Source organism: Nicotiana tabacum, chromosome 19 (genome assembly GCF_000715075.1).
Source record: "Nicotiana tabacum cultivar K326 chromosome 19, ASM71507v2, whole genome shotgun sequence".
Classification (NCBI taxonomy): Eukaryota; Viridiplantae; Streptophyta; class Magnoliopsida; order Solanales; family Solanaceae; genus Nicotiana; species Nicotiana tabacum.
Genome location: NC_134098.1, coordinates 84,444,794 through 84,470,747, shown reverse-complemented (window position 1 = coordinate 84,470,747; position 25,954 = coordinate 84,444,794). Strand labels below are relative to the sequence as shown.

Sequence of the window (25,954 nt, the reverse complement as noted above, 5' to 3'; positions counted from 1 at the left end):
CAAATTTAATGTGGTTTGGTCAAGGTGACCTACGTCCACAAGCGGAGAGAAGCAATTTCACTATACCAACAAGAGTACAAAAGAGAGTACAAAATTAGAGTAAATATTCTAATTAATCCCAAATACCCCAAGAGAATAACCTCACAAGATCACTCCAAAGAAATGGTTCACACAAGTGTTTCCCAACACTCACTCTCTTACAAAATATTCTATAATGAAATAAAAGAGGAAAAAGAAAGACAAGAGTGAAAAACTCTTGAATTGGTGTGTTTGCAAATGAGGAGAAACTCCTCTATTTATAGCAAGAAATCATTGGTCTAATAATGGATATTATGTCATGGCAAATGTCATGATCCACAAATTTGTTATAATGGATATTATGTCATGGCAGATGTCATGAACCACAAATTTGTTATAATAGATATTATGTCATGATAAATGTCATGAAAATTTGGCCATATTACAATCCGCATGATATAACATATCATGACTATATAAATATTTAAATTCTGAACTCAGATTTTTAAATGTACAATATATTTAGTGCCAAGTTTTATGTTTCTAGACTACATTAATTAAATATTTTTAGCTCAATCAGATGGTTGGCGATATGCCCGTATCTACAGTTTAACAAATTAAGGATTTTTACTGTTTGTTTTTTCCCTTTATTTCTTGGTAGATTGGATTTTATTCATTGTTAAACGAAAAGCATTATCCTTTGATTTAGAGTATATGCGTGAAAAAGGATCTTAGACTAAGTTGTATTTTGACACTAACAATGAATGAAAACGCTAAAAATCACCAGCTCGATATAGACATAGAAAAAACTTAAAATTAAGCATATACTGTATATAAAAAAATAAACGTTAATTAATATAAGAAGCTATAGTACACCCTTTTCACGAGAAAGGCATTAAACGCCTTGGCGAATTTTTCTGTCAGTTATGGATTCCACTAATGGATATGTTTTGGGTGATGAAGAAAGCCAGAATATTTCCTTTGCAAGTAGTAACAAAATTCAACCTTTCATTTCTACACAAAAGTATAAGTGTTTTTATTTTCTCTTCATTCACCACTCTATAAGCTTCAAAAAGTATTTTCTTGGTTTGATATACTTTATATTTGTTCTTAACATGTATGGTGTTTGGTTTTTTTTTAACAGCTTAGATGACGAAAAGAAGAAGTATACTTCTCTCACACTGGCTGAAAGGCTGGGCTTGCCTGACTTCTTCTCTTTGGATGTCAGTATATTAATTCCATCTGTTTCATTTTATACTACGGTGGTGATAAAGCATACTTTGAGAAAAAACTTTCTATACATACCAAAATTACCTTTACAACTTATGGTCATTAATATACCATATCATAGCTATAAAAGCATATCATTAAGGGTAAAATAAAAAATTTAAAAATAATAATTTTAAATATAAAAATAAATCATTATTTTATAGAACAAACTAGAAAAGAAATAATATTATATAAAATGGAATACTTAAGAATTTCGACAATCACTGTCCTTAAATGTCCTGGTGAGTTTTAGTTATGTATAAATAATTTTTACACTACCAGCGTACCCATTACAACAAGTTACTCATCATATTTTTTATGTTATCAATTTACATTCATTATAAACAATTATGTTTAGATGACTTTTAAGTAACATGTTGTTGACTTGTGTATATAGGTTTGGCGAGCATCAGTTGGAGAGCTTTTAGGCAGTGCGGTTCTTGTGTTTATGTTGGATACCATTGTGATTTCTACCCTTGAAAGTGATGTCAAAATGCCAAATTTGATAATGTCATTTCTCATAGCAATTACACTCACCATTCTAATCCTCGCCGTATTTCCTGTGTCCGGAGGCCACATTAGCCCTGTCATTTCCTTCTCCTCTGCTCTTGTTGGACTAATTTCAATGTCACGAGCCATAATTTACATAACAGCACAGTGTCTTGGTGCTATTTTAGGTGCACTTGCACTCAAAGCTGTGGTGAGTAGTACCATTGAACAGAGATTCTCTCTTGGTGGTTGTACCATTACGGTAAGGGGTCTTTACACAAACAGTTGGTGCCTAGTTGGTTTCTTTTTAGCCCGATATACATAATTATACACTGGAAGGGGAGCCTTGGCGTAACTGGTAAAGTTGCTGCCATATGACCAGGAGGTCACGGGTTCGAGCCGTGGAAACAGTCTCTTGCAAAAATGCAGGGTATGACTGCATACAATAGACCCTTGTGATCCGGCCCTTCCCCGACCCCACGCATAGCGGGAGTTTAGTGCACCGGGCTGCCTTTTTTTTTAATACATAAGTAGACATTGATTATAGATGTTTATATACATATTATATATGAATTATACATATATTATATTTTCGCCGACTATTTTTAGTCTAAGCAATAAAGTAATTCTTCTTACAGGTAATCACACCAGGGACCAATGGGCCAGCCACTGTGGGCTTGGAGATAGCCCAAGCATTTTGGCTCGAGTTTTTATGCACATTTGCTCTACTTTTTGGGTCACTTTGGATGGCCTATGATCATCGCCAGTCCAAGAAACTTGGGCTTATTAGTGTTATGTCCATTGTTGGGCTTTTAGCGGGCCTTCTTGTGTTTATTTCAACTACAGTTACTGCTAAAAAGGGCTATGCTGGAGCTGGAATGAATCCAGCTAGGTGTTTTGGAGCTGCAATTGTAAGAGGAGGCCATCTCTGGAATGGGCATTGGATCTTTTGGGTTGGGCCTGGGCTAGCTTGTTTTGCTTTCTACTTTTATACAAAGATCATTCCTCGGAATCATTTCCATGCTGATGGATACAAGCATGATTTCTTAGCTATAATTGAGGCTTTGTTTCGATCTGAGGTATAATGGTTTTTGCTAATGCTTTAAAGGGGTCATTTGGTAGTTTGGCGCACATACTAGTTATTACGCAGAGATTGTTTATATGATGATTAATAATGAAATTTTGTTGTCACAAATAATGAAGGAATTATTATGTAGGGATAACTTATTTTAAGAGTATTTTTATTTTAAATAGTCTGATCCTGGTATTGCTAATACACATGCATTCCTATTTTACATTTCATATTGCATAAATTAATACATAAATTCTCGAATAACTATATGTTGACGATATATAATACTGCCAACCCAGACATTGTTAGTCATGAAGCGATTGTTTTTTATGCCGCCAACCAAATAATGTATTAGATTATGTGAAATGTTATGTTAGGATTAATTACTAATACAACCAACGAAAATCGAAATGACCCCTAAGAAAAGTGCATGATGAGAACGCAGCAACTTAAATGCATCCTTGGGTAGCAAAGCAAGAAGTGACAATTCTGGGGAAGCTTTTTGGTTTTTGTTCTTTTTTTATTTTATTTTTTAAAGACACTATTATGTTGGGATTAATTACTAATACAACCCACGAAATGACCCCTGAATTGATTGTTGTTATCGAAGTGGGAAGTAGCAGAAAGAGAAAGTCCAGAGCTTACATCTTATTATGAAAAATTGAGGGGATGGGATGCTAAATGGAAAAAAAGATCCCTATATAATTTATTTATTTATATATTGATTTGATAACATTTACTCGTCTATCTCAAACAGCCACATATGACTAATCATCATAGCCCGACTCAATATTACAAAACTGCACATGAACAACACAGTGGCACTTCATATGATCATCATGTATAAATACTTGGTCCAAAATTGACGAGCACGGATTGCAGTACAAGGGCTCCCTCAGTTTGGATGCTTTTTTCTTGCTTCTTTCTCCTCCAGCATCAAGAAACGGTACCAAGCCAGTTCTCCAAGTTCCCTTAAAATGTCAACTGGCAGCTACAGCACTCTCTTGTATCATGGTGATAAACCAGAGCATCAAGTAATTAAGAAAATGTGATACCTAGTTTTTATTAGCCTCCTTGTATGTCTCCTAATCTAAGGACAAATTGCTTGTTCGAATATTACGCTGCTGATGGCTTATTCCTTTTCTTAGCCGTGTCTGGGAGAAGCTCAGATTTGTCTGTTCCCAACTGAAAGGGGATTCGAGCTTCGGCTGGAACCACCTTTTCACAATAACACCATTGATTCGAATCTTCCCATATGATTCATTCCCTTGATAAGGCAAGCCAAGCCTCCTCAAAAGTGCTGCAACTGCCCGGTTAATCCTGTTGACCAAATAAGAGCATTTTGAATGTTATGTCATTCTGCAGCTCCTACAATGCTGTATCGAAGCCTTCCCGGAAAAAAGAAGGCAAAATATGTACTGGAGCACAAGAAGAATTAACGCTATTAAGCTAACTTGGAATGAAATGTTTTTCACTTTTGCAAATGGCACCTCGGCTTTCTTTTTTTCTCCAGCTAGTGATTTTTTGGTTTCTTTCATAGTGCATGTGAGACACGAAAATGTTACTAAAAGTTGTAGCTTAATGCGAGGCATTACCAAAAATGCAAGACTTGTTGTACTACCAAATTAACATAATTCTCTCGGTCCTACATTTGTCCTTTCCATGTTCCGATATTAACTTTAATTTAGAAAAGAAGCGTTACACGAACATGCAAAATGGAAATTTCTTCTGGTTACCTTCCAGCAATCTTAATTGTTTTCTCGCCAGTGGGTGTCTGAATATGTGACTGCTCTACAGGGAGTAGAATGGATATGTTTGGTATTTTTGCACCTGCATGATTTCCCATGTTAAATATAAATCAAGTTATTCTAATAATGAAGATATTTCCAGTCTATTTCAATATGCACAGCAAATAGAAACAAGCTATCACTGAAGGGAAATTTGGAGTGAATTTCAATCCACTAATATACATGCATGGCATTTCAAAACTCCATCACTTAAAAGAAGATTTGTATGTATCAAAATATTGTTTACCTGCAGCCAGACGATGCTTGAGACCCTTTAGGACAGTCAAAAGATATACCTGGTTAATTTTAAGAAAAAAGTATAAGAAAAGAAAACCACCAAACAAGTATAAGCAAAATTGTCTAGAAAATGGATGGGGAACCCATATAATGTATAAGATTAGCAAAAGGAATACAGAAAGATACATGAAAAGTAACTTTTAACTTCTTAAGTCTTAAAAACTATAAGGAATCCTGCAAAGGGGGGGAGAGAGAAAAACAGGAGAAAAAGAGATCTTTGCAGCCAAAAGGACAAACTTACAATTATTAGTAACTATCAATGATGCTAAAAACTAACTAAGCTCGTCTTTCATGTGGGTAAGATTTTACACAAGCTTACCTGAGCTGTATGAATGTGCAAATTCCTCGCATCGACAGCAACAGGATTTCCTTTTAAAGAAGTCAAAGGGATGGTCCCAAGTGAAGCTGCCTCCTAAGAAACAAGAATATCGTGTGAGATGATCCACCACAATAACCAACAAGATACAGTTGCATACATGATAAAAGACAACTAAGATAGACCACGGACCTCAAGCAATGAAAAGGCACGGGGATCATATTCACCAAATCCATCAATCAAAGAGCACAGGTTTGAGCCCTTTGACGTTTCAACAGTTAATCCTAGATTCTCAATAAGTCTTTCTTTCAGTGATGCATCGCGAGGAAGCTGTAGGCAACCCAGAACTAGTGATAGCTCATCCATTGTGGGCACCACACCAGCTGCAATTGTTTCCCTGTAGATCATTAAGGCCAACGATGTCCTGCAGACCAATTAAGAATTTCATGAGGAAAAAAAGAAATTTGTTTCTTCCTGGCCTCAGAAAGAGCTGTTTAGCCACTTAAGGGACGGATATCTTTTCTGATTCAATGACATATAGTCGGAGAAATAGGAAAGAGAGACATGAAAGATGTGATGATAAATCCACCAGCCTACACATCTGAGATTTCAAATAATTCAGCCACAAATGTGCTAGGAAATAGTGACCACTATATGTACAAAGTCTTTTCCAAAGCCAGCATGTTAATAACATTAGTGACATCTTTTATGTTTGCACTAAGCACAAGCAGTCCAGTCCCCTTATCCACTCAAGAAAAGAATATTCTTAAAGACAATTTCTTACTGTGTGCCAAATTCCCTGAAATATGTAACAGAATCGAAATGACAACCAGTCTATCTCATTACATGATTGCAACAGTATGTTCAACATGGCATCTCATATAAACTACTTTTACAAAGAAATTGAGGGCATTCACTAAAAGATAATTTTACGTCCATCTTAATACACCACGAAGTTGAGCCTAAACATTTCAAAGCTTTCAGAATTCAGTATCTGATAAACTAAAATAACAATAACAATAAAGAGGTGGTACAGTATTACTGGAGGCATTTTAGATGGAGATGTTGATCTTAAACATCATCATCACTGTAACAGAATATAATTTTCCTTCTGCTTTCCCTTTTTAATAGACATGTCAGAATCAATACCAGATTAAATAGAAGCATACCATTTACTGTCAAGCTGCAGGCGACCAGAGTTATAAGACAAGACAGGCTCACCAAGTGTACAAGCTTTCTGGAATCTCCTTAAGCACATAGCTACAAGAAAAATCCACATAATCAAATAATTGTGATGTCCAAACCAAATGACACAACAAATAAATTCCATTGCTACAGTAGAAGTGAAAAATAATGGCAGGACTAGTGAACATTCTTGTTATGAAGGACAAGAAAAAACAAAAACTGCAGAAGGTTGTGAGCCTCTTCTTTACAATGACCAAGTGAGGGGGGCATGGTTACTGATACTGGCTTCACGAAGCATGCCACTCTAGTAGAAACTTGGATGATATCCTAAAAACATTCTTTACATTGGCACCATGGTTATATGCACAAAATTCCACACTAAGCACCATTCGGTTTTGAAGGAAGTTCCTACAGCTAATGGTGTGACTAGCAAAAGGCCTTTCCCTCCATGGGTGATGCCAAGTTACGGTGGCACAATAAATTATAAACTTAGCAAAGACTGGGCAAAGAGAAGGCACTTCTATTCTTTTGTGACAAGTCAGAAATTTATTTGATAAAAACACCAAGTCCGTGTTAAAGAATGGATTTAGTGGAGTAGCAACAGACCAAAGGAATCCAACTTATCCTAGACTGGTTAGGGAGATTAGTATCTCCACATGAGATTCACTTCCCTGCTCACTGCTAATTCCAGCATCTCTTATCACCTTCATTAATTCTAAATTTCCAGGAGATCGTTATTTGGAGCCAAAATGCTCCTGGAGCAGCATCCACTGAATCGAAGGCTTATTTAAGGGCTTGGAGGTTAGGTCATAGGCTCGTCCATTCGTGGCCACCGTGTAAAAAGGACATGACCAGAAAGTCCATCATTGGCTCAGAAACTCTTCTATGCACAGAGGTATCATCTTTTATGACCTTCATTTGGTCTAAGAATTGCTAGAAGGGGTCAATTAGATATAAATGCTCCAGAAGCAAAATCAACCAACGAGCAGGCTTATGTATAAGCTATAAGGCCCTTCTAGCAATAAGGTAGGCTTATCCTTGTGTTTCCCCCATATAAGACGGACGTAGCCATAATTGTCACATAAGTATCAGTAGGTGCCCGGGAACCAAAATCTCTCAAAACTTTGTTCCCTGTACACCATAATATAGATGCCTGATCCCATTGATGGAAGGATCAAATTTCAACTTGTTAATTTGTCAGATGGGCGGGCCTAAAACAAAAATCATTTGTTTAGTCTTTCCACCACTATGAACATATCCAAATAAAAGAAAAGCAGCCAATCCCTCTTCGTAAGGATGTTGTAGCACCGTACATCAAGTCAAGATACAATATAGCTTATGCAATCAAATAACAAGCTTATAATTCTTACCAAGAAGACATCTGCACATAACAAGGTTTGGGGAAACGCCATCCTTTTTAGCATGAGAAAGAAGCATGAGGCCAATATCCAAGTCATCCTTTCTGTCATGAGATAGTTGAAATAAATGATAAAACTCAGATATACCAAAACTGATAAATTGACAGGAGATAGTGGTCATATACATAAACCTCAATGTAAAGGAATCAAGCTATTACTTTTCACTTGCCACTAACAGAGTGGAGTATGTAATGGTGTTAGGGCATAGGTCCACTCTCTTCATTTCAGAAAAAATTTCCAGAGCCTTCTGATATTGATCGGCATCACCTATTACAAACACATCTCATTGAGGAAATTAAGCAAATACACAAGAACTGGGAACCAGCATATACAGACACCTACAAAGTAAGGTCGTCCTCCGTTATAAACATATTAGGTGTCATAGCAAAAAATAAGATGATGATCTGGAAAGGTTATAAAGCAACTATTGAAGCTAGATTCTGAATCATGAAAGAAACATCCAAGTTAGCTCTAGCAATGGACTGAGACCACTTATAGGTATTGAATAATGAACCTTATAAAAATAAAAACTGATCAGGAGAAAGAAAAACACTAGAGTTTAGATATTTAGAGCCAAAACAAGCATCAGTGAAATGCTCTTACGCTGAGAAAAAGTTTCAAGAGAAATGTGACTTACATAATGCAGTTACCAATGCATTCATCATTGAAACGGTTGGTTTTAACTTGACGCCTTTAATATCCTCATACAATTCTAGTGCCTTCTGCCAGTTCTTTGCCTGCAGATGGATTTGAAAAGTGTTTTAAACCAAGTCACAAGATTTTGAAAGAAACATTAAGACCAATAGAGCCTCTGATGCACAAAGAAAACTAGCAGCATCTAAGGGTATTGGGGCTAATACTTGCTATTGATAGAAAGAAAGTCCATGTTTGTTGAAATGATAGATATAACAGCAAAAACAGGTTCATTTTGGCAGCAGTGAAATATTTCACCTAACTAATGCTAGTAAGATATTTCTTTATTTTAGACAGAGAAGTGGAACATAACATGATATACATTCCAGCTTGTTAAATATATGGTCTTCCAAGGAATTCTTAACCTCAACCTGATACTGATTTGACTTGACGTATTGTTTCTTCTGCTATTGTTGGAAATATAGTAAAGGGAACTAGAGTTTATTAGTGCACTGGTTAACTATGGATCTCTTCCAACTATTTCCCTGTCTACAGTGTCTTCCCATGACAAGATGTTTCTCCTTGATGCTTTTCACTATTTTAAATTCTCCTAAAAGCTACTTCACGATTGGCAAAAGAAATACAGATAGAACACAGGTTGACTACTTCGAGGGCTTGCTTGGTAGAATAGTGACCGGTAAGACATCCCTCCCTCTATATCTCTCCCTTCATTACGTGTCTGATGATCACTTCTTAGAAGCATCTATAAAACACAATAAACTATAAAAGTGGCATAAATATTACTATTGTTCGCGGTCATAAAAGAAGGCTGCACACAGTGAATAAGACAAATTCTTTGGAGATTTAGGAGTCAACGTGTCTTACGATTAAGCAACTAAATCCCACACAATTGGTACATAAGCTACTTGATCACGATATATGAAAAAACAGAAGGCAGTGTCGCATTTGCATAATGTATGTTTCTCAAAACTTCTCACATTGTTCCATGAAAAACTACATTTTGCCATAAGGAAGCTTCATTAACCACAAGATATGGAAAAAAAGATGTCAGTATTGCACATAATTTTGAACAAGTAAGTTTTATGACATTCTCATCCTATTACAGCATATCCAAACTACACTGGGATCAAATCCACATCAATATTGAGACCAAGAGCAGGTAGTACTCATTGATATCAATTTCCATCTTTAAATGCAAATTTAAGCCACAATATTGATATTGAGATCTCAATCGAAGAGGAAGATAACCGTAAACAGACAAGTTCTAGTCATCCATTGCAGAGATGAGAGAGAGCAGAAAGCAGAGATAGTACATTTGTCTATATGAAGAAACACAAAAAGGAATGTTCATACATTACTACAGGCTCCCATCAATGAGCTATATGACATAGATCCCACATTTATGCCTTTAGTCCTGGCTTCTTCTAGAACATCAAATGCAGCATCCAACTTACCAGCGTGCCCTGCCACATCTACCAGCGCACTGATAAACATCTGCACAAATAAACGAAACTTAAGTTTTTAAAAATATACGGTCAAAGATCTCAGTGGCAAAGTTTTGATTTAATGCTGACAAAATGATGTAAAGATGGATGCATCAAGCTCTGATTTTTTGCAACATGGTTGAGAAGCAATATTTTGGAGATAGAGGCCAACAAAAATTAAGAATTTCAAGTCATCAAAATGTAAAATAATTTACTGATATGCAAACACAGCAGTTTAAAAATTACTACCTCATCTGGATAAACACCTTTTCTAGTCATGTCATCATAAATGCTGCGCGCAAAATCCCAGTTATCATTTTGACTACAACAATTTACAGCAATCGTGTAAACCTCTGCTGTGCCCTTGATATCATATTTATCAATCATACGGTAAACATCCAGAGCTCGATCAACCTAAAGCAATTGATGTCCATGGTTAATCATGATAGAAGAGAATAAATGTGGGAACATCAGTCCCATTCAACCAAGATATAGATTTTTAAGCAAAAACAGAATGCACATATACCTGACCGGCATTTGCACATGCCTTCATCAAAGCCCCAATAGTAATCTGATCAGGTTCTATTGGTCGTGCTTCTGCTTTCATCTCAGATAAGACATCAAATGCACGATCCACTGCTCCTGATTGACCACAAGCTGTGATAAGAGCATTGAATACAACACGATCTGGCTTCACATTCTACTGAATACAACATGAATCCAACGTGAGATATTTGGCGGTCTAAGTACATGTCACTTTTCAGTATGATTTGGTAAATAATAAGCTGATATGAATGAAATGTTAAAGCAATACCCTCTAAAATTGTATGCCCTAAGTAGATAAAGTTATACCTTAGATCTCATTATACCATAGGCACCGAAGGCCTTTGCAACTTGTCCAGCTTTAGCACACCCATCAATAAGTGCACCATATGTATTAACATTTGGTTCAACTCCAGCATTGACCATTTCATGAAAAACCTACAACTTCAGAAAATATCAACTCGAAAGATTGCATACAAGGTGCAAGGATAGGCAGTAAGATTCAAAGAATTCATGCAGGTTTACTTATATAAAAAACAAGATGCAACTAATGGGAGCAGCATATCAACTATCATTCAGTCTAAAAAGCAATTATGAGAAATGTCGTGAATTTGTTTCTCCCCTTTGAAGTACTCGTTGACATCATTGTCCCGTTGCCAGATATTGTTATGACTTAAAACCCAAGCTATATAAGACCGGCTGTATGAATCCCTCACTATACATGTCGCTCCACTTAGACCTATCCCATACTATGTTGCTCAGACTCTCCGAAAATGTCGCCAGGTGCGTTGTTGCGTGTCATACCATCCAAAGGTAGTGCATTTTTGGAGGATCCGACACGAGCAGCAGAATTTTGGAGAGTCCATGCAGCATAGATCCCAGATCTAATATGCAATAATTTAGATTCTGTAACACTAGAAGTTCTTTACATTTTTCTACATACAAATCTCTAAAATCAATAAGACTCTATATGTATCTTTTTCATCTATTTTTTTCTACATATGGATTCCAAGAGATTGCAGGTCTTTCCGGAGAACTTCCTCTCATGTGATTTTAGGTGTACCATGTCCCCCTTTTAACACCTTCATCATGGTTTCACACCTACGAACCGTGCATCTGGAAGTCGCCGTAGGACATAACCAAGTCATTTTAAGTGAATTTCTCTCATTATAATCTAGTTTAAATCTTGTTTAATCGCACAGCCAACATAACATCCACATTTGCAACACATATCTTGGCCCTTAGAGGCCCAACATTCACTCAGATAAACAGGATTTAAATAAGAAAAAAGACCCTTGAATGAAAATCACAGATAAGCTATAAATATAACATTTCTTCATGAGAAACCACAATCGAAGCACTTACCTCAAACATGGTATCAACTTTCCCAGCTTTTGCACAAGTTGATATAAGAGTAGTGTAGAGCTTGCAATCAGGTTTCAGTCCAGTTTCACGGACAAGTTGAAGCACTCGAAAAGCACCTAAGCAAACAAAATAACTTGACCATAATTACGACGGGATAAAGACAAATGGTTGTATTTTCCGAAGAAATTATTGAAATTCGATTTCCAAAGTCTAAGGAAAAAGATAACATCCCCTTGCACTTCGTCCTCTCTATCCGCATCAAAGAAACTTACACAAGTGTTTTAGTCGCTTATTGTACTCTAATTCACTGCACTTTACTTATGTTGAGCTTTAATAAGTAGTGTTTTGCACTTATTATGTATTGTATGCCGTGTAGGAATGATTCCGAGTTATTTAGATGTTGCGGAGCAAATTCGAGCTATTTGGAGCTTTGAAGTCTGAGTAGAAGCCCAATGCATTAAATCGGGATCGCGTTCGGGGGTCAAGTACCAAGTCCGGATGTCAAAATTGGAAAAAAACGAAGTACTCTAAGACAAATACACTGCCGCACCGCATGGGGCGCCGCGGCTGTGTAATTTATGCCCAGAAAATGATTGGCAAAGTGTTCTGGAATTGTCCACAACGACGCGGCATGCGGTGCGGTAGTGCAAAAATGTTAGAGTATGTTCCCAATTCCGCTAAAAAGGGTATTTTCGTCCGGGGTTTATTTGGGGGATAGTTTAAATACACGGAAAAAATACCATTTCTACACTTTTGACATACCTTAGACCTAAGTAAGCTAAGGAGAAGAAGGAGAAGATAGAGCACAAGGATTTCATCCTTCCTTCCTCACCCAAGATCCGGGTTTGGATTGTATTTATGTTTTCCTATACTTTTGTTTCATCCCATGTCTATGGAGTAGAATCTTTTGGATTTTGATGGATTTGGTGTATTGATAGTTGTTTGTGGATTATAACTCTACTTTTTTGTATTTGAATCGTTTTTGGAAAATTTAATTGTTGTATCTATGTTCACTTGTTCTTGTAATCGAGAGAGGCATAACTTGTGATATATTTGCACTATATTGTTGGTTGAGTTCATAGATTCTTCTAAGTAATCGAAAGAAGCTAGTTGAATCCTTGATTAAACCTAATTAGGAGGATAATCGAAAGAGGTTCTCCTAAAGACCAATCCATTAGGAATTCTTGCATATCTTCACCGAGTTTAAATTGGTTCATATTATGAGGTTGAAACTTAATCGAGAGAAGAATTTCTACTAAACAATCGTACTGATAATTAAGTGAATTCGAGAGACTCACTTGAACATTAGAAGTGAATTATCTAGAGTTAGATCCCGAACAATTATCTTGCACCTATGCTATCAACCCATATTTTCTCCCATTGACAACTTCCTTGCTTACCTTTGTTGCGATTGTCATTAGTCAATAGTTTAGATTCTTAGTTAATTTCAATTCTTAATTGTATAAATCCCCATGGTTGATCCTCCTGGATAGCAATCGAGCTACGAACTACGATAATACTGTTTAACTCCAATCCTTGTGAATACGATATTGTACTATACTATCTTTGACTAGCGAGCACAATTTAAGTGTGTGTTTTGCGTCCGTCAATCCGCGTCAAAGAACCTTACACAAAAAGAAACAGGAATAAGTACCAAGAGAAAGAAAACTTACCCTCCAAATCCCGTGAGCTTGCACATACAGACAAGAGCATATTGAATGTGCTTAGAGTTGGATTTTGGATAAGCTTGGTGAAACGGAAAGCTTCCTTCACCGCCTTTTGACTTTTACAGGCTTGGAAGAAACCAGCATGATACACCTGTAATGGGATCTTTAACAAATTACCAACAAGCCAAAATTCATAAATAGAATATGAAGTGAATATAAGCGAGCAGTTTACTTTATCCATATTCAATGAACCGTGCCTTTCCATATTGTCAAGCCTTTCTATGCAGTCCATCAACCTGCAGCAGGAATTCTTGTGTGTGAGCTTGAATGTATAAACAAGAGCAACAGACCAAGGATGTTCCACAGCCTGTGGTTATATAATTTTATTTCAATCGGTAATATCATTTTGTTAAATTTAGTTACTATTGCAATAGTTTTACGAGAAAGAAGCAGGACAAAATCCGACAGGATAACATTTGGACATTATAAGTATCATTTTTATTATAAGTACATCACAAATACTCCCTCGGTTTCAATTTAGATGATGTATTTTGATTTGGTACAAAGTTTAAGAGGAAAAAAAAAATGTCCTAAAAGTTTAAGGGGCAAAAGTTCTGTGGGGCCATGACATTGGTGTGACTACAAAAGCTTCTGATTAAGGGTAAAGTTGGTAAAATAAAAGTTTAAAGTTAAATTGTTTCCAAATATAGAAATGTGTCATTATTTTTGGAACGGACTGATAAGGAAAGTGTATCATATAAATTGAAATGAAGGGAGTATCATTTATTATGTGCTAATCTTTTCATGGAATATTATTGATGACAAGCCTACGACCAGTCCAAATAATGAAATCAACCGGTCAAACAATAGGTTACCTGCCCTCTCTGAGGAAATGGCGATAAGCTCTGAATTGATCGGATGGTTGAGGTCCATCACACACTTGGATCCCCTTTGGATTAGGAATCGGAAACTGCTTTGTGTTACCATTGTCCAATAGAATGCTCTTTTCCTTCTTAGTGAAATGGTGCTTTCTTTTCCCAATGTCCTTGTTATTGAATGGTCCTTCTTTATAACATCCATGAGGCCTTTTCTCCTTAAAATCCTCTGGAAAATAATTAAATCTCGTCAAAAATCCATACAGAGGGACACGGAGGAAAAAGCAAACAAACCAAGAAAAAAGAACCCTCAAGGGCAGTGTACAAAAAAAAAAGATAAAATGGAATGAAGAGGTTGCAGCATTTCCATTGAACACCCTGCTGTATAACAAGAATCTGAAGAGATGCCTTACCTGCTTGTATTGAAGAAACTTTTGAGGTGTGTGAAAAGACACTAATGCGTTCACCGGAAGCATGAGAAGTCAATGCTTTTTGACCATTTAGATTTTTGGTAGATGCCTCAAAGAACGAGTACAACTCTTTGCGTGCAGAATCCCTGAAAATAAGATTATGGATACTAACTTCATCCTCTGCAACATGTTTATGGGCTATCTTAAGTCCGCCGTCCACCATGAGTGCATGGTCTGTTTTCTTGGTTTCTTCAATTCCTTTATCTATGTTGATTGCAGGAAACAAACCAACACTATGCTCTGAACTGACTTCCTCTGTAGTCAATCTGTTACTCGTTTTAGTTCCCTGTAGATGTTCCTGCAGATAATTGTTGTGCAACTCTGCCACAAAAGATGATGGTATTACATCTGATTCAGCATGTGTGTTAGATCCAGGTGCTCCTAAGGTCAAAGATCCACCGGAACTAGAAGCCATCTGATTAGCATCTGCAGACTCAATTTTGTTGGTAATGACGGTTTGCATCAAATAGGTTCCACCTAGTTGCACATCAGTCCCCCCATTCTCACGCTCATTGCTGACTTTGGATACTTCCTTCATTGGAGTTTCGATGGATTTCTCCTCCTGTATGTTTATAAGAGCAAATACATGACGTGGAAACCAGTTCATCACATGTCTTATTTGTCGCCGCAAAGCAAGAGTTAGCTCAGCTGAAATCTATGAAAAATTGTGGACATCAGAAATATGTCTCCTCCTCAATTAACTATGGTAAAACTGTAACACCTCTTGTTAATGTCTTAAGAACAAATTACTCTTGTTGTAAGTACCAATGACCGAAAATTCTATCTTACTTTATTAGATGCCAATGACCAGAAAACTTCAGATGTAATATTTTTAATTTCCATAAATTTATTCAGAAACTAGGAGTTGAGATGGTAGACCCCAACGTTTCCAAGATGACTACTAAGACCAAACACTTGTCTGTTGAAAGAAACGTTGTTCTAGAGGTTGTGTTTTGCCTAGTTTTGGTCTCTCATATACAACGTACTAACTTCCACGACATTTTAAAATGTCATTCAAGTATCATATGGGAGTTAATAGACTGATAAATGAAGCAACTCAAAACTAGAAAAAGATTTTTAAAAAATGGTCAAAAGGGTAAGGCTGCATACATACTAACCACTCCAGACCCCACTGGTGGGAATTAACTGGGTTTGTTATTGTTGTATCAGAACTGATCTGCAAAACCAAAGCATTTCCAACCTTTGGTAGCCCTGCTACATTTACCGACTTTTTTCCATGTCCAATTGTTTTATTTAATTAGTTTATTCCAGGAAAATTAACCACACATCACAATCTGCATGAGTCTGTTATACATACAAGTATCAACCTTTATCTCTTTTCTTTCCTAATTCTGGAAGATAAGTGAAGAGTTTGCTTTGGATAATATTCGAACAGCATATGGTGAATTAATAATAATCTACATTAAACTGTGTGAATAATATCATTTAGCTATAAACATCTACACTAGAGTATGTTCATGTTCCACCTTATATTTTAGGATGTCTACTAATAATACTCCCTCTGTTTCAATTTAAGAGTCTTAGTTTGACTAGGCACAAAGTTTAAAAAATTAAGGACTTTTGAATCTTGTCATCTTAAATTAATGAAGCGTATAATGTACCAAATTGCCCTTTGAATCTTGTAGTCTTAAACAACGTATGGATATTGTTACCAGAGAGTTACTAGACAGAGGCATTCTTTTTTAACATACTAAAAAGGAAACTAAGTCACTTAAATTGAAACGGAGTGAGTATTATTTTTATGTAATTCTCATCAACCTTTATAACTATTCATATGTAAAAATTTTGTACAAATATCTCTATCAAACTAAACTTTAACAACTAGCGTAATATATTCCCTCACATTTATAATATACTACTCCAAATTAGAAGAAGCAAAGAGTTAGCTTTGGAGCATATTCAAAGAGCATGTATCGAACCGATGATAATCGACATTAAACAACGACAATAGCATTTAGACATGAACATTTACACTAATTCACTAACTAAAGCACATTCGTTTACTACAATAGACACGCTAAAACAGGAATTCAGGCTCAGACACATACACATCGTAAAATTACGAGAGTTACCTCCTTGAAATTGGCATCTCTTTTGGAAAAATAACCAAAAAACTGTAAGAAGTGAACCAGTAATGTTATAAAGACCGAGTAATCACGGAGCTTACCTCCTTAATATTGGCATTTCGTTTGGAAAATTCAAAAAAGATGATTGTAAGAGCAGAGATAGTGACAACGGCAGCAACAACCACAACCGATTGCGAATCAAGAGAAGCTCTGAGGACAAATCGCGAAGAATGAGCGCTGAATTGAAAGCCAATATTTCGGCATTTCCTCCGCAAGCGAAGAAGGCCAGGGGACCGTAAATTATTCTGGATAGAACCGGAAAGGCATTGGTGGCGGCGAGGAATGAGAGAAGATGAGATTGGAGAGCAAGAAATTAAAGAAAGCGTGTGAGGTTTTGGAGAGAAGATTGAGTCCATGAAATTGGAAGATTTGGAGAAGTGAAAGTGGGAGTGGAGGAGAGGAGTGAAATGAGTATTTGTTCATCTTTAAGATAGCGTGATGACTGGATAGGAAGTTAGGAGCTGACGGAAGGAACGATGTTTGCTAACGTGGCCTGTTCAGTCATCACTGTATCAAAATCTGAGCCGTTAGAAGATATCTTCTTTTATTCTTTTTTTGTAATGAAATACAAAATCAAGAAAACAATATTGTAATGCTTGCTCCTATAATATTTTTAAAAGTAGATAAGTTGAAGCAAAAATTGTAATCAATATTGATAAACAACTAATCTGCAAATAAAAAATAAATAGTAGCACTTATGCGAAACCTAAAAATCAATTTAATCTCTTCAAATTCATAGTTTTTACATCCTGGGAGTACTTTGCAATAAAACAAGCTAAACTAAGAGACTTTATAATTCAAGTATCAATTTTCGAACTTCCATCCAAGAACATTTATGGTAAAAATTGGATAAAAGTAATATCAATAAAGTTCGCAGGGAAAAACTATACCACTTCCTTTTTGTCTTCCGTACTCGGTACTACCTTATGACATTGGTCGAATTTTCTTTATCTATTTTCTAACCTCAATCAAAAGCAAGTTACCTATCAGCTGATTGGTTAATATTGATCAAAAACAAGATTGAAACTAGATATTCCAAAACAATGCAAATTCCGAACTGCTTAATCATAGTCCAAACCCCACTTTGTTAGCTTCATAAGATAAATGCATGCTTACACGCATCATAATGAAATTATGAAAGAACAATCGGTGTCAATAGCCACAAAAAGCATGCCAAAACCCCACTATATTAGCTTCTTAATCTAAATGCATGCGTGCACGCATCATTATGAAAGAAAAACCGGTCTCAATATCAACAAAAAAGACATACTTGACATAACTTTATTTTTTATTAAAAATCGGTTGATTGTGTATTGTCGAGTAATTACATGTTATTATCAAAAGGTGTGCTAGATAGGTGAGTTTCAATTTGATTTAAACTATAGTTTTCGGTTTAATATATAGAAATAGAGAAATCTTAGTAGTGGATTTTTTATAATTCTAACAGCGAATCGATTGCCAAAAAAAAAAAAAAAGAATTACAGGCTTATAGCTTAAAACAATTACTACGAATAATGCAACTAAAGATTTTACTTTGCAAGTGGAAGACAAATCAATAATTAGGCTGCTTGTTCATAAAAGCAGGCGTACGAAAAAATTACGGAACAAATACGCAAAGAACTATAGTCCATATTCCATCAGAACAAGTCCAATTCAAAAGGTTAACGAAAGGCATTAGTCCTGTACTCCACTACTTCCCTTTTAAAACCATTGAAGCCACAAAACCCAAAGAATCCAAAACTACTCCTCACGCGGTCCACTAACTCTTCTTAAAACACCAATAAATCATCTTTATCAAGTGTATTTGAATTTTCTTGTAAAATAGCGGGCCAAATCCATATTGACGATTCTAATTCTTGAACAATTACATGTTACCATTGAGAGGTGTACTAAGATAGTTGAGATTCACTTAAACTTAAATGAGTTTTAGGTTTGATATGTAAAAATAGATAAATCTTAGTAGATGATGCTTCACAAACCTTAATGGGTCTATCTAACGAGAATCCTAATCGATTGCCAAAAAAAAAAAGGTAATTACATGCCTATAGCTTAAAACAATTACTACAAATCATGCAACTAACATTTTGCTTTGCAAGTGGAAGACAAATCCACAATTCGGCTGCCTGCTCATAAAGCACGTGTAAAAAATATTCCGGTACAAATACGCAAAGCACCAGTCCATATTCCAATCACAACAAGTCCAATTCGAAAGGTTAACGAAAAGCATTAGTCCTGTACTCCACTATTTCCCTTTTGAAAGCATTGAAGCCACACAAACAAAGCCCAAGGAATCCAAAATTCTAGGGAGAAATTAAAAAATAACCAGATTTATAAGTGATAATTGAAAAATAGTCACAGTTTCAAAAGTAATTGAAATTTAGCTATTTTTTATGTAAAGATAAATCTGAACGAAACACTATTCAAAGTCTGAAAAATATTCCAGCATAATATACTGGAGTTCTAGTATAATATACCGGTCCAGCATAATATGCTGGAAGTTCATACACATGTGCTCCAATCTCCAGTATATTATGCTGGAACTTTCCGCGTGTTGGAGTTACAGCATAATATGCTGGAAGTTCATACACAAGTGCACAAATCTCCAGTATATTATGCTGGACCGGTCCATGTTGCAGCAAAATAGTGATTATTTTTTAATGACTTTGCAAACGCTGACTATTTTTGAATTACTAGTTCGAAAACTGAGTAGCCCGTGTTATTTTTACATTTCTCTCCTCACCCGGTCCATAACTCCTTTCTCTCCCTAAGCCCTGGCCCACGAGAACCAAATTACGTGTACACTACGGTAGACGTGCCCCGTAAAAATTGGACACGCGTCACATGTTAAATTGCCGACCAGAGACAACTATAGTAAACAAAAAGTTCAAATCCCATGAGGTCACAAAGACTTCGTACAAATGCCACCCTAACCGCCCCAGCTGTCCCAACCACATATAAGTATAACATCTTTTTCTCTAGAATTCACTCAAGAAATTGCACTATACATTGATTTAAGACACACCCTTTTGAAAAGAAAGAAAATTTAGTCACGAGAAGTATACTAGAAAGTTAGAAAGTGAAAAGAAAATGGAGAAAAATGAAGTGATGGACGGTTCAGATATAATGAAGTTAGTTGGAAATGAGGCAGTGTTTAGTAATTTTGTAGATCATAAGTTTGAAGAACTGGACATAGACCAAGACGGTAAGCTTTCTGTAAAGGAGTTACAACCTGCTGTTGCTGATATTGGTGTTGCTCTTGGTTTACCTGCTCAAGGTTCTTCTCCTGAATCTGATCATATTTACTCTGAGGTAATTTGTCACGGTAAAATACCCTCTTTTTTATGCTTCCTAAGTTGTAAATGTGGTGGTAAATTGTTCTCTTTTTTTTCTTGTCTAAGAATCAAGAATGAGGCCTAGTTTAATGGCTCACTCGGACTATTTCTCTTGATCACTTCCTTCTATATTATTTTTGGAACATACCACTCAAGTTTTTGTGTTTAATTGGTCTTTGCTTCTGTTGATTTCTTTGTTTCTTTTTTCTTTTGATGAAGTTATAATCTTTGGATTTCTCGCTAAATACCATATTAACCAAAGTTAAGGTCAAGAGGAACATTAAAAAAAGAAGAAAGGTCGGGCCGGTTTGCACGCAATGATCCAGTAACTCTATCTACCAAAACGTAAGAAAAATAAAGTAAACCACTTGCTGTCGTTTGTTTCGACTAGGTGATTTCCTAATTTTTATCTACTTCATTGACTGTTAATTCTCACTCTTGTACTCGAAAATTTAGAGAAATGGTAAATGCAAATTACGGAGATGGTATGGGTCGTATAGCCAGATGTTTAGTGATGGGAGTGGTAGAGCTGACAAAGCCACTCAGTTTGCTTTTGGTGTCTGGACTGTCGGTTTATTTACTCCGTTTTTTATTCAAAGGTCCAAGTTTCTATATTTTGTATGTGATCTCATTTGTTTGACTTTCTAGTTTCAACTATCATATGGATTTTTGCACTTACCTATTTTCTAGGTCCAAGTTTTTTGCACTTATCTATACTACGTTCTTCTACCATTATCTGGAATTCTGAATCTGGTATCTACTACAGAACAGTAGCTATATTTGGGATCAGATGAAACTTCCTCGTTGTTTCCTCTGGCCGTCGTTTTATTCTTTTTCCTGCTGTTGTTGACTGAGAGATTTCTGCACCTGATTCCTAGGTGCATTTAGTGAAGATAGATTTTTAAAAAAAGAAGGTTAAATTCTGTGCACATTAAGTTGCATACAATTAATTTCTAGCAAGTCTAATACGATAACCTGAATAATAGAATAACTACATGCTTTATCCAGTTAAATTGTTCTAATATTGTTAAAAAAAATTCAGTCCTATGCATATAAAGCTTAGTTCGACTTTGCATCTCTGTGCCAAAACTGTTTTGTTTAATCACCTTAAGATTCAAACATCCTCTCTCTATAAGTAGCTTTTACAAAAAGAAAGAAAAAGAATCAATTAAGTCGGGTAGTGATGTAATTAGACATAGCTAACCAGTCAATTTTACATGATTAGCACAATCCAGAATTGTAAGTATGACCTTCTATGCGCATGTTAAAAGCTGATGTGACAACATATGCTTGCTAAAAGAGGAGTAATAAGTTGGCATGCTTGCCAGATTTTTGTGGTTGTACTATGGGCCAAGACATCTTCAATTATCATAAAGGCTACAACTATATTGTGAGCTAAAACCTTGAAGCCATGCCTTGTAAATATGAGATTCTAATATATAGAGGATTTTTCTTAGAGGCATGCTAAAACTGAAATGGTGTAGTGGCCCAGGTCAAGCATTTGGGCCTCACAATATTGTCTCCTTATGCTTTAACCCAAAAGGCGCCTCGACACATGAATTTCTGATCCTACCTTGTATGGTCCCTAATTATTCCCTCTCATTCCGATATAGGATTTACCTAAGACAAACTTTTCAGCACTGGATGTTACAAACTTATGCTCATTTTGTTACCTCAGTATTCTCTTTCACTGAATCCAGTTTTATATTGTTACCTCTTTCTGTTATCCTGTTTGATCTAATTCTGATTAGGGGGACGTGTTGCATGTGAAAGGTTCTTCAAGAGTTCACACATGGAAAACAAGAGAAAGTAAGCAAGACTGAGTTCAAAGAGGTTCTTTCAGATATTCTACTAGGCATGGCTGCTGGTCTAAAGAGAGATCCAATTGTACTTCTTCGTATGGATGGCGAAGACCTTGTTGAGTTCGTTAAAAGTCCTGCATTTGAACCAGAAATTCTCTCCATATTCTCTGAGATAGAATTGCCTGATGGATCTCTTAAAGATCACATTATCAAGGCTTTTGAGAAGCTTACAGTTGATCAAGGGATGCCTCCTGCTTCAGACTCATGGGTAAAAGTTCATTTTTTCTATTTGGTGGTTTACATAAGCCTAGCTAACTAGTAAATAGTACCACACTTTCAAGCATTATTAACTAATATACACTAAGAAATTTTATACTATCAAGCCACTTAAAATTGATAACCTGCAAAACATGATAAAATTATATAAAGAAATTTTATACTATCAAGTCACTTAAAATTGATAACCTGCAAAACATGATAAATTACGTGTTACAATAGGTAAAACTACACGCAAAAAATCTTTTAAGCTGCAAGTGCATATAAGTTAAAAATTTTCTTTATAATACCTCTCTAACTGAGGCTAAGGCGATAAGAAATATTACACATGGTATCTATTCTTACCTGGCTCAGGGGCGGATTCAATTCAATAGCTACGGGTTCCCGTGAACCCAATAGCTTTTTTCTATAACCTGTATTTGTATTGAAAAATCCATTAAATGTATAAGAATATTTAGCTTGGAACCCAGCCCGTTCATCCAGTTAGTATCGTATATTAACTCATATTTTTGTAGTAACCCATATGCCTAAAATCCTGGATCCGCCTCTGACCTAGCTAATTTGTGGTTGCTTACTGATTCATAACTTTGCTGCTTGCTAGCCCATGTAACTTATTTGTTACGCATTTATATTTGTGATGAGAGTTCTTTGCTAATTACTAGAGCATATTGCTTTGTTATTACTCTTGCTCTGTAGGTAATGAGTAATGTTGTGGAGCCAGTAGTTGATTCCTGCATTGGAGCATCTAATGAGCAACCTGTTTCACAAGAGACATTCTTGGCTGAATTTAAGAAAGTTGCAGAGAGTGCTGCTCAACGTCTCAAGGAGCAGCCAGTAATTGTTGCTCACAGTGAGAATACATTTGATGGAAGTGGAATTAGAAGACTATTGTCTAACAAGTTTGAATTGGATAAGGTATGTAAGTTCATCCATGATATTCTCTTTTGGACCTAATAACATATCATACTACAAGAAATGAGACTTCTGTAGCGACTAACTCGTCACAATAAGTGGAAAAGTTGCCATAAAAGACTATTCCTAGTGGCCTAAAGGTTGCCAAAATTTTCTTTCTTATCGAGAAATAAAAGTTTAGTACATATTCGTGGCGACCTAAGTATAGTTCCCACTAAAATATTACTTTATGGGCGACTACAGAGTAGCCACTAAAACTATCATTTACCACCATAGAAACCCTTACTTTTATGAAACCTCATTTCTTGTTATGTCACTTTCTTGTCACTTGTTATGTCACTTTCTTGTCACGGGTAAAGTTGCTATCATGTGATCAGGAGCTCACAGGTTCGAGCCGTGGAAACAGTCTCTTGCAGAAATGCAGGGTGAGGTTGCGTATAATAGACCCTTGTGGTCCGGCCCTTCCCCGAATCCAGCACATAGCAGGAGCTTAGTGTACCGGGCTGCCTTTTTTACCACTTGGTTCTCTTCAGACAGTTACTTAACCTTTGGTGTTTATGTATGGTGGTGCAGGCGCTGGATTCTGCTGCAAAGACTGTACCCAAAGATCGCCATGGGAAAATGTCAAAGGAATACTTACGAGTTGCACTCGATCTCCTTGCACCATCAGCTGGCTTACCTCCCATTGGTGCTGTTGACCAGGTAATTGTCAACTGAGGATTTTACTTATGTGACTGAAAGTGTAAAAAAGAAATTACACTATCAGCATTTTTAACATATTGTAGCAAGTAATCTACCTTATTTATCAGGTTACTAGTGTCACTTTTTTATGTAGTTATCTCATCTTGTACGTGACTATTAGTGTATAGTAGTTAAACTCATCAACTAATACGTCATGTTTTTGCTTTGGTTAAAAGCTGGCTTTGAGTGTGATATAGTTGTATTCCGCGTGTTTGCAGATGGATAAGATCATAATTGAAGCTTGTAAGATGTTGGATGCTGATGATGGGAAGATGGTTAAAGAGGAAGAGTTCAAGAAATTATTGACAGAAGTACTGGGGAGCATGATGCTGCAATTAGAAGGAAATCCAGTTTCAGTGGCCACAAACTCAGTTGTGCATGAGCCTCTTGCTTCTGCCTCTACACTCTTGCAGCCTCCATCTAATTCTGAGATGTAACTGATCCTATGGAACTAGACGCAAAAGAATAACAGGGGATGTATTATGTAAATTTCTGTTAGAAATGACTCAGAGATAATGCCTTACTAATACGGGATTTATTTGAGCTATTAACTGTTACATAATGTCTTTGACTAATTTAAAGATTGAATGAGTAATATTAATTTTTAAGTACAACCATATTCAGATACACCATAAGCGTAAACTATTATCGTATATGTAAGGCCCCGTAAAATTTTTCCTAAAAATCCGTTTTCCGTGATACCAAAGTAGGCGTAGAGGTTATATTAGTAGACGGTTCGGACTTTTTGGATTGAACAGTGCGCTAGGGAGTTGAAGGAAAATGCTGGGCAGAAGTAGGCATTTTTGTGGCCATTCTGCGGCCGCAGAACCCCTCTGCGGACCGCAGACTGGTCGCACAGTGGGGCAGATTTTTGGGGCATTTTTGATGCCCAATTTCGCGGCCATTATGCGACCGCATAACCATTTCGCGGGCCGCATTCTTGTCGCATATCCCGCCTTGGGATTTTTCGGAGGGAGGTTCTGCAGTGCTTCTGCAGTGCACTATGCGACCGCAAAACCGTTCTGCAGTGCATTATGCGACCGCAGAACAGGTCTGCGAGCCGCATAGTGACCGCAAACCAGGTCAGTTTTTTTTCAGTTTTAGCACCCAGTTTTGCGGTCATTTCGCGGACCACAACCTTAAGCATCGGGCCAGCGGGCCTTGAAAAGATTTTCTATACAATTGGCCTCTCTTGAAGCTATCGCGATGCTTTGGCGCGCAGCGCCCGGGATGCTTTGTGGTCTTCAGGTAGCTTCCCGTGTTCGAGGTAATCGATGATTTCATTTCTCCAGTCCCAGACCAAATTAGTCGAATTTACCTCATAGTAACCATATGTATCCAGGACTGAGTTCATCAGTTGTACTACCGTCCCGGACTTCGATCCCTTTATTTCCGTCGATGATCCTAGGTTTGCCAATGCGTCTGCTTCTGCGTTATCTTCCTTTGAGATATGAGTAATTGACCACTCCCAGAATTGTGCCAACAGAGCCTGAACCTTTACCACGTATTGTTGCATGCGCTCCTCTTTGGTCTCGAAGATCCCGTAGACCTGATTTACTACCAGTTGTGAGTCGCATTTGATTTCGACGACCTCAGAATCAAGTCCCTGGGCCAATTCAAGCCCTGCAATCAAAGCTTCATACTATGCTTCATTGTTAGTTAAAGGGATCGTCCTGATGGCTTGCCTTAGGGTTTCCCCTGAAGGCGTGATTAAGACTACACCGAGCCCGGATACTTTTACGTTGGAAGCTCCATCCGTAAATAAGGTCCAAACCCCTGATGTCGATTCCGACAACATTACTGCCTCCTAGGTTGCCAGAGGCAATAATCTCGGA

The 25,954-nt window shown here is 36.7% G+C and overlaps 3 protein-coding genes across 4 annotated transcripts; 2 read left to right on the top strand and 1 right to left on the bottom strand.

Moving 5' to 3' along the window:
• The first annotated feature begins 903 nt into the window (after positions 1 to 903).
• On the top strand, positions 904 to 2,962 carry LOC107803122 (uncharacterized). Its single transcript, XM_075238107.1, has 4 exons — positions 904 to 1,042; positions 1,163 to 1,241; positions 1,685 to 2,038; positions 2,415 to 2,962. Exons 1-4 carry the CDS (start codon positions 945 to 947, stop codon positions 2,859 to 2,861), a joined length of 978 nt encoding a protein of 325 aa, XP_075094208.1. The 5' UTR covers positions 904 to 944; the 3' UTR covers positions 2,862 to 2,962.
• Positions 2,963 to 3,542: 580 nt separating this feature from the next.
• Positions 3,543 to 17,478, bottom strand: LOC107803137 (pentatricopeptide repeat-containing protein MRL1, chloroplastic). Of its 2 annotated transcripts, none has more exons than XM_075238102.1 (19): positions 17,098 to 17,478; positions 14,853 to 15,471; positions 14,440 to 14,668; positions 13,797 to 13,860; positions 13,571 to 13,715; positions 11,898 to 12,013; positions 10,842 to 10,970; positions 10,516 to 10,689; positions 10,239 to 10,403; positions 9,859 to 9,999; positions 8,489 to 8,588; positions 8,010 to 8,118; positions 7,804 to 7,895; positions 6,418 to 6,508; positions 5,441 to 5,672; positions 5,252 to 5,344; positions 4,883 to 4,931; positions 4,585 to 4,678; positions 3,543 to 4,168 (listed from the first exon to the last, which is right to left on the bottom strand). In XM_075238102.1, the coding sequence occupies exons 1-19, from the start codon at positions 17,410 to 17,412 to the stop codon at positions 3,934 to 3,936; spliced, it is 3,192 nt and encodes a 1,063-aa protein (XP_075094203.1). In that variant the 5' UTR covers positions 17,413 to 17,478; the 3' UTR covers positions 3,543 to 3,933. The 2 variants fall into 2 exon arrangements, with proteins under 2 accessions (XP_075094203.1, XP_075094202.1); XM_075238101.1 differs by having other exon boundaries at positions 14,853 to 15,564; positions 17,098 to 17,475.
• A 2,487-nt stretch (positions 17,479 to 19,965) lies between these two features.
• Positions 19,966 to 24,730, top strand: LOC107803154 (uncharacterized). Its single transcript, XM_016626795.2, has 5 exons — positions 19,966 to 20,365; positions 22,162 to 22,458; positions 23,163 to 23,381; positions 23,952 to 24,080; positions 24,338 to 24,730. The coding sequence occupies exons 1-5, from the start codon at positions 20,144 to 20,146 to the stop codon at positions 24,554 to 24,556; spliced, it is 1,086 nt and encodes a 361-aa protein (XP_016482281.1). The 5' UTR covers positions 19,966 to 20,143; the 3' UTR covers positions 24,557 to 24,730.
• The last annotated feature ends 1,224 nt before the right edge of the window (positions 24,731 to 25,954 follow it).

Excerpts from the sequence above, each read along its gene's own strand:
- LOC107803122 (XM_075238107.1), top strand. The coding sequence starts at position 945 with ATGGATTCCACTAATGGATATGTTTTGGGTGATGAAGAAAGCCAGAAT. Across the intron at positions 1,043-1,162 it reads CCTTTCATTTCTACACAAAA|CTTAGATGACGAAAAGAAGA; the intron begins GTATAAGTGTTT and ends TTTTTTTAACAG. Across the intron at positions 1,242-1,684 it reads CTGACTTCTTCTCTTTGGAT|GTTTGGCGAGCATCAGTTGG; the intron begins GTCAGTATATTA and ends TTGTGTATATAG.
- LOC107803137 (XM_075238101.1), bottom strand. The coding sequence starts at position 17,412 with ATGGACTCAATCTTCTCTCCAAAACCTCACACGCTTTCTTTAATTTCT. Across the intron at positions 5,345-5,440 it reads GTGCCTTTTCATTGCTTGAG|GAGGCAGCTTCACTTGGGAC; the intron begins GTCCGTGGTCTA and ends CTTGTTTCTTAG. Across the intron at positions 4,679-4,882 it reads CAAGCATCGTCTGGCTGCAG|GTGCAAAAATACCAAACATA; the intron begins GTAAACAATATT and ends GAAATCATGCAG.
- LOC107803154 (XM_016626795.2), top strand. The coding sequence starts at position 20,144 with ATGGAGAAAAATGAAGTGATGGACGGTTCAGATATAATGAAGTTAGTT. Across the intron at positions 22,459-23,162 it reads CTCCTGCTTCAGACTCATGG|GTAATGAGTAATGTTGTGGA; the intron begins GTAAAAGTTCAT and ends CTTGCTCTGTAG. Across the intron at positions 23,382-23,951 it reads ACAAGTTTGAATTGGATAAG|GCGCTGGATTCTGCTGCAAA; the intron begins GTATGTAAGTTC and ends ATGGTGGTGCAG.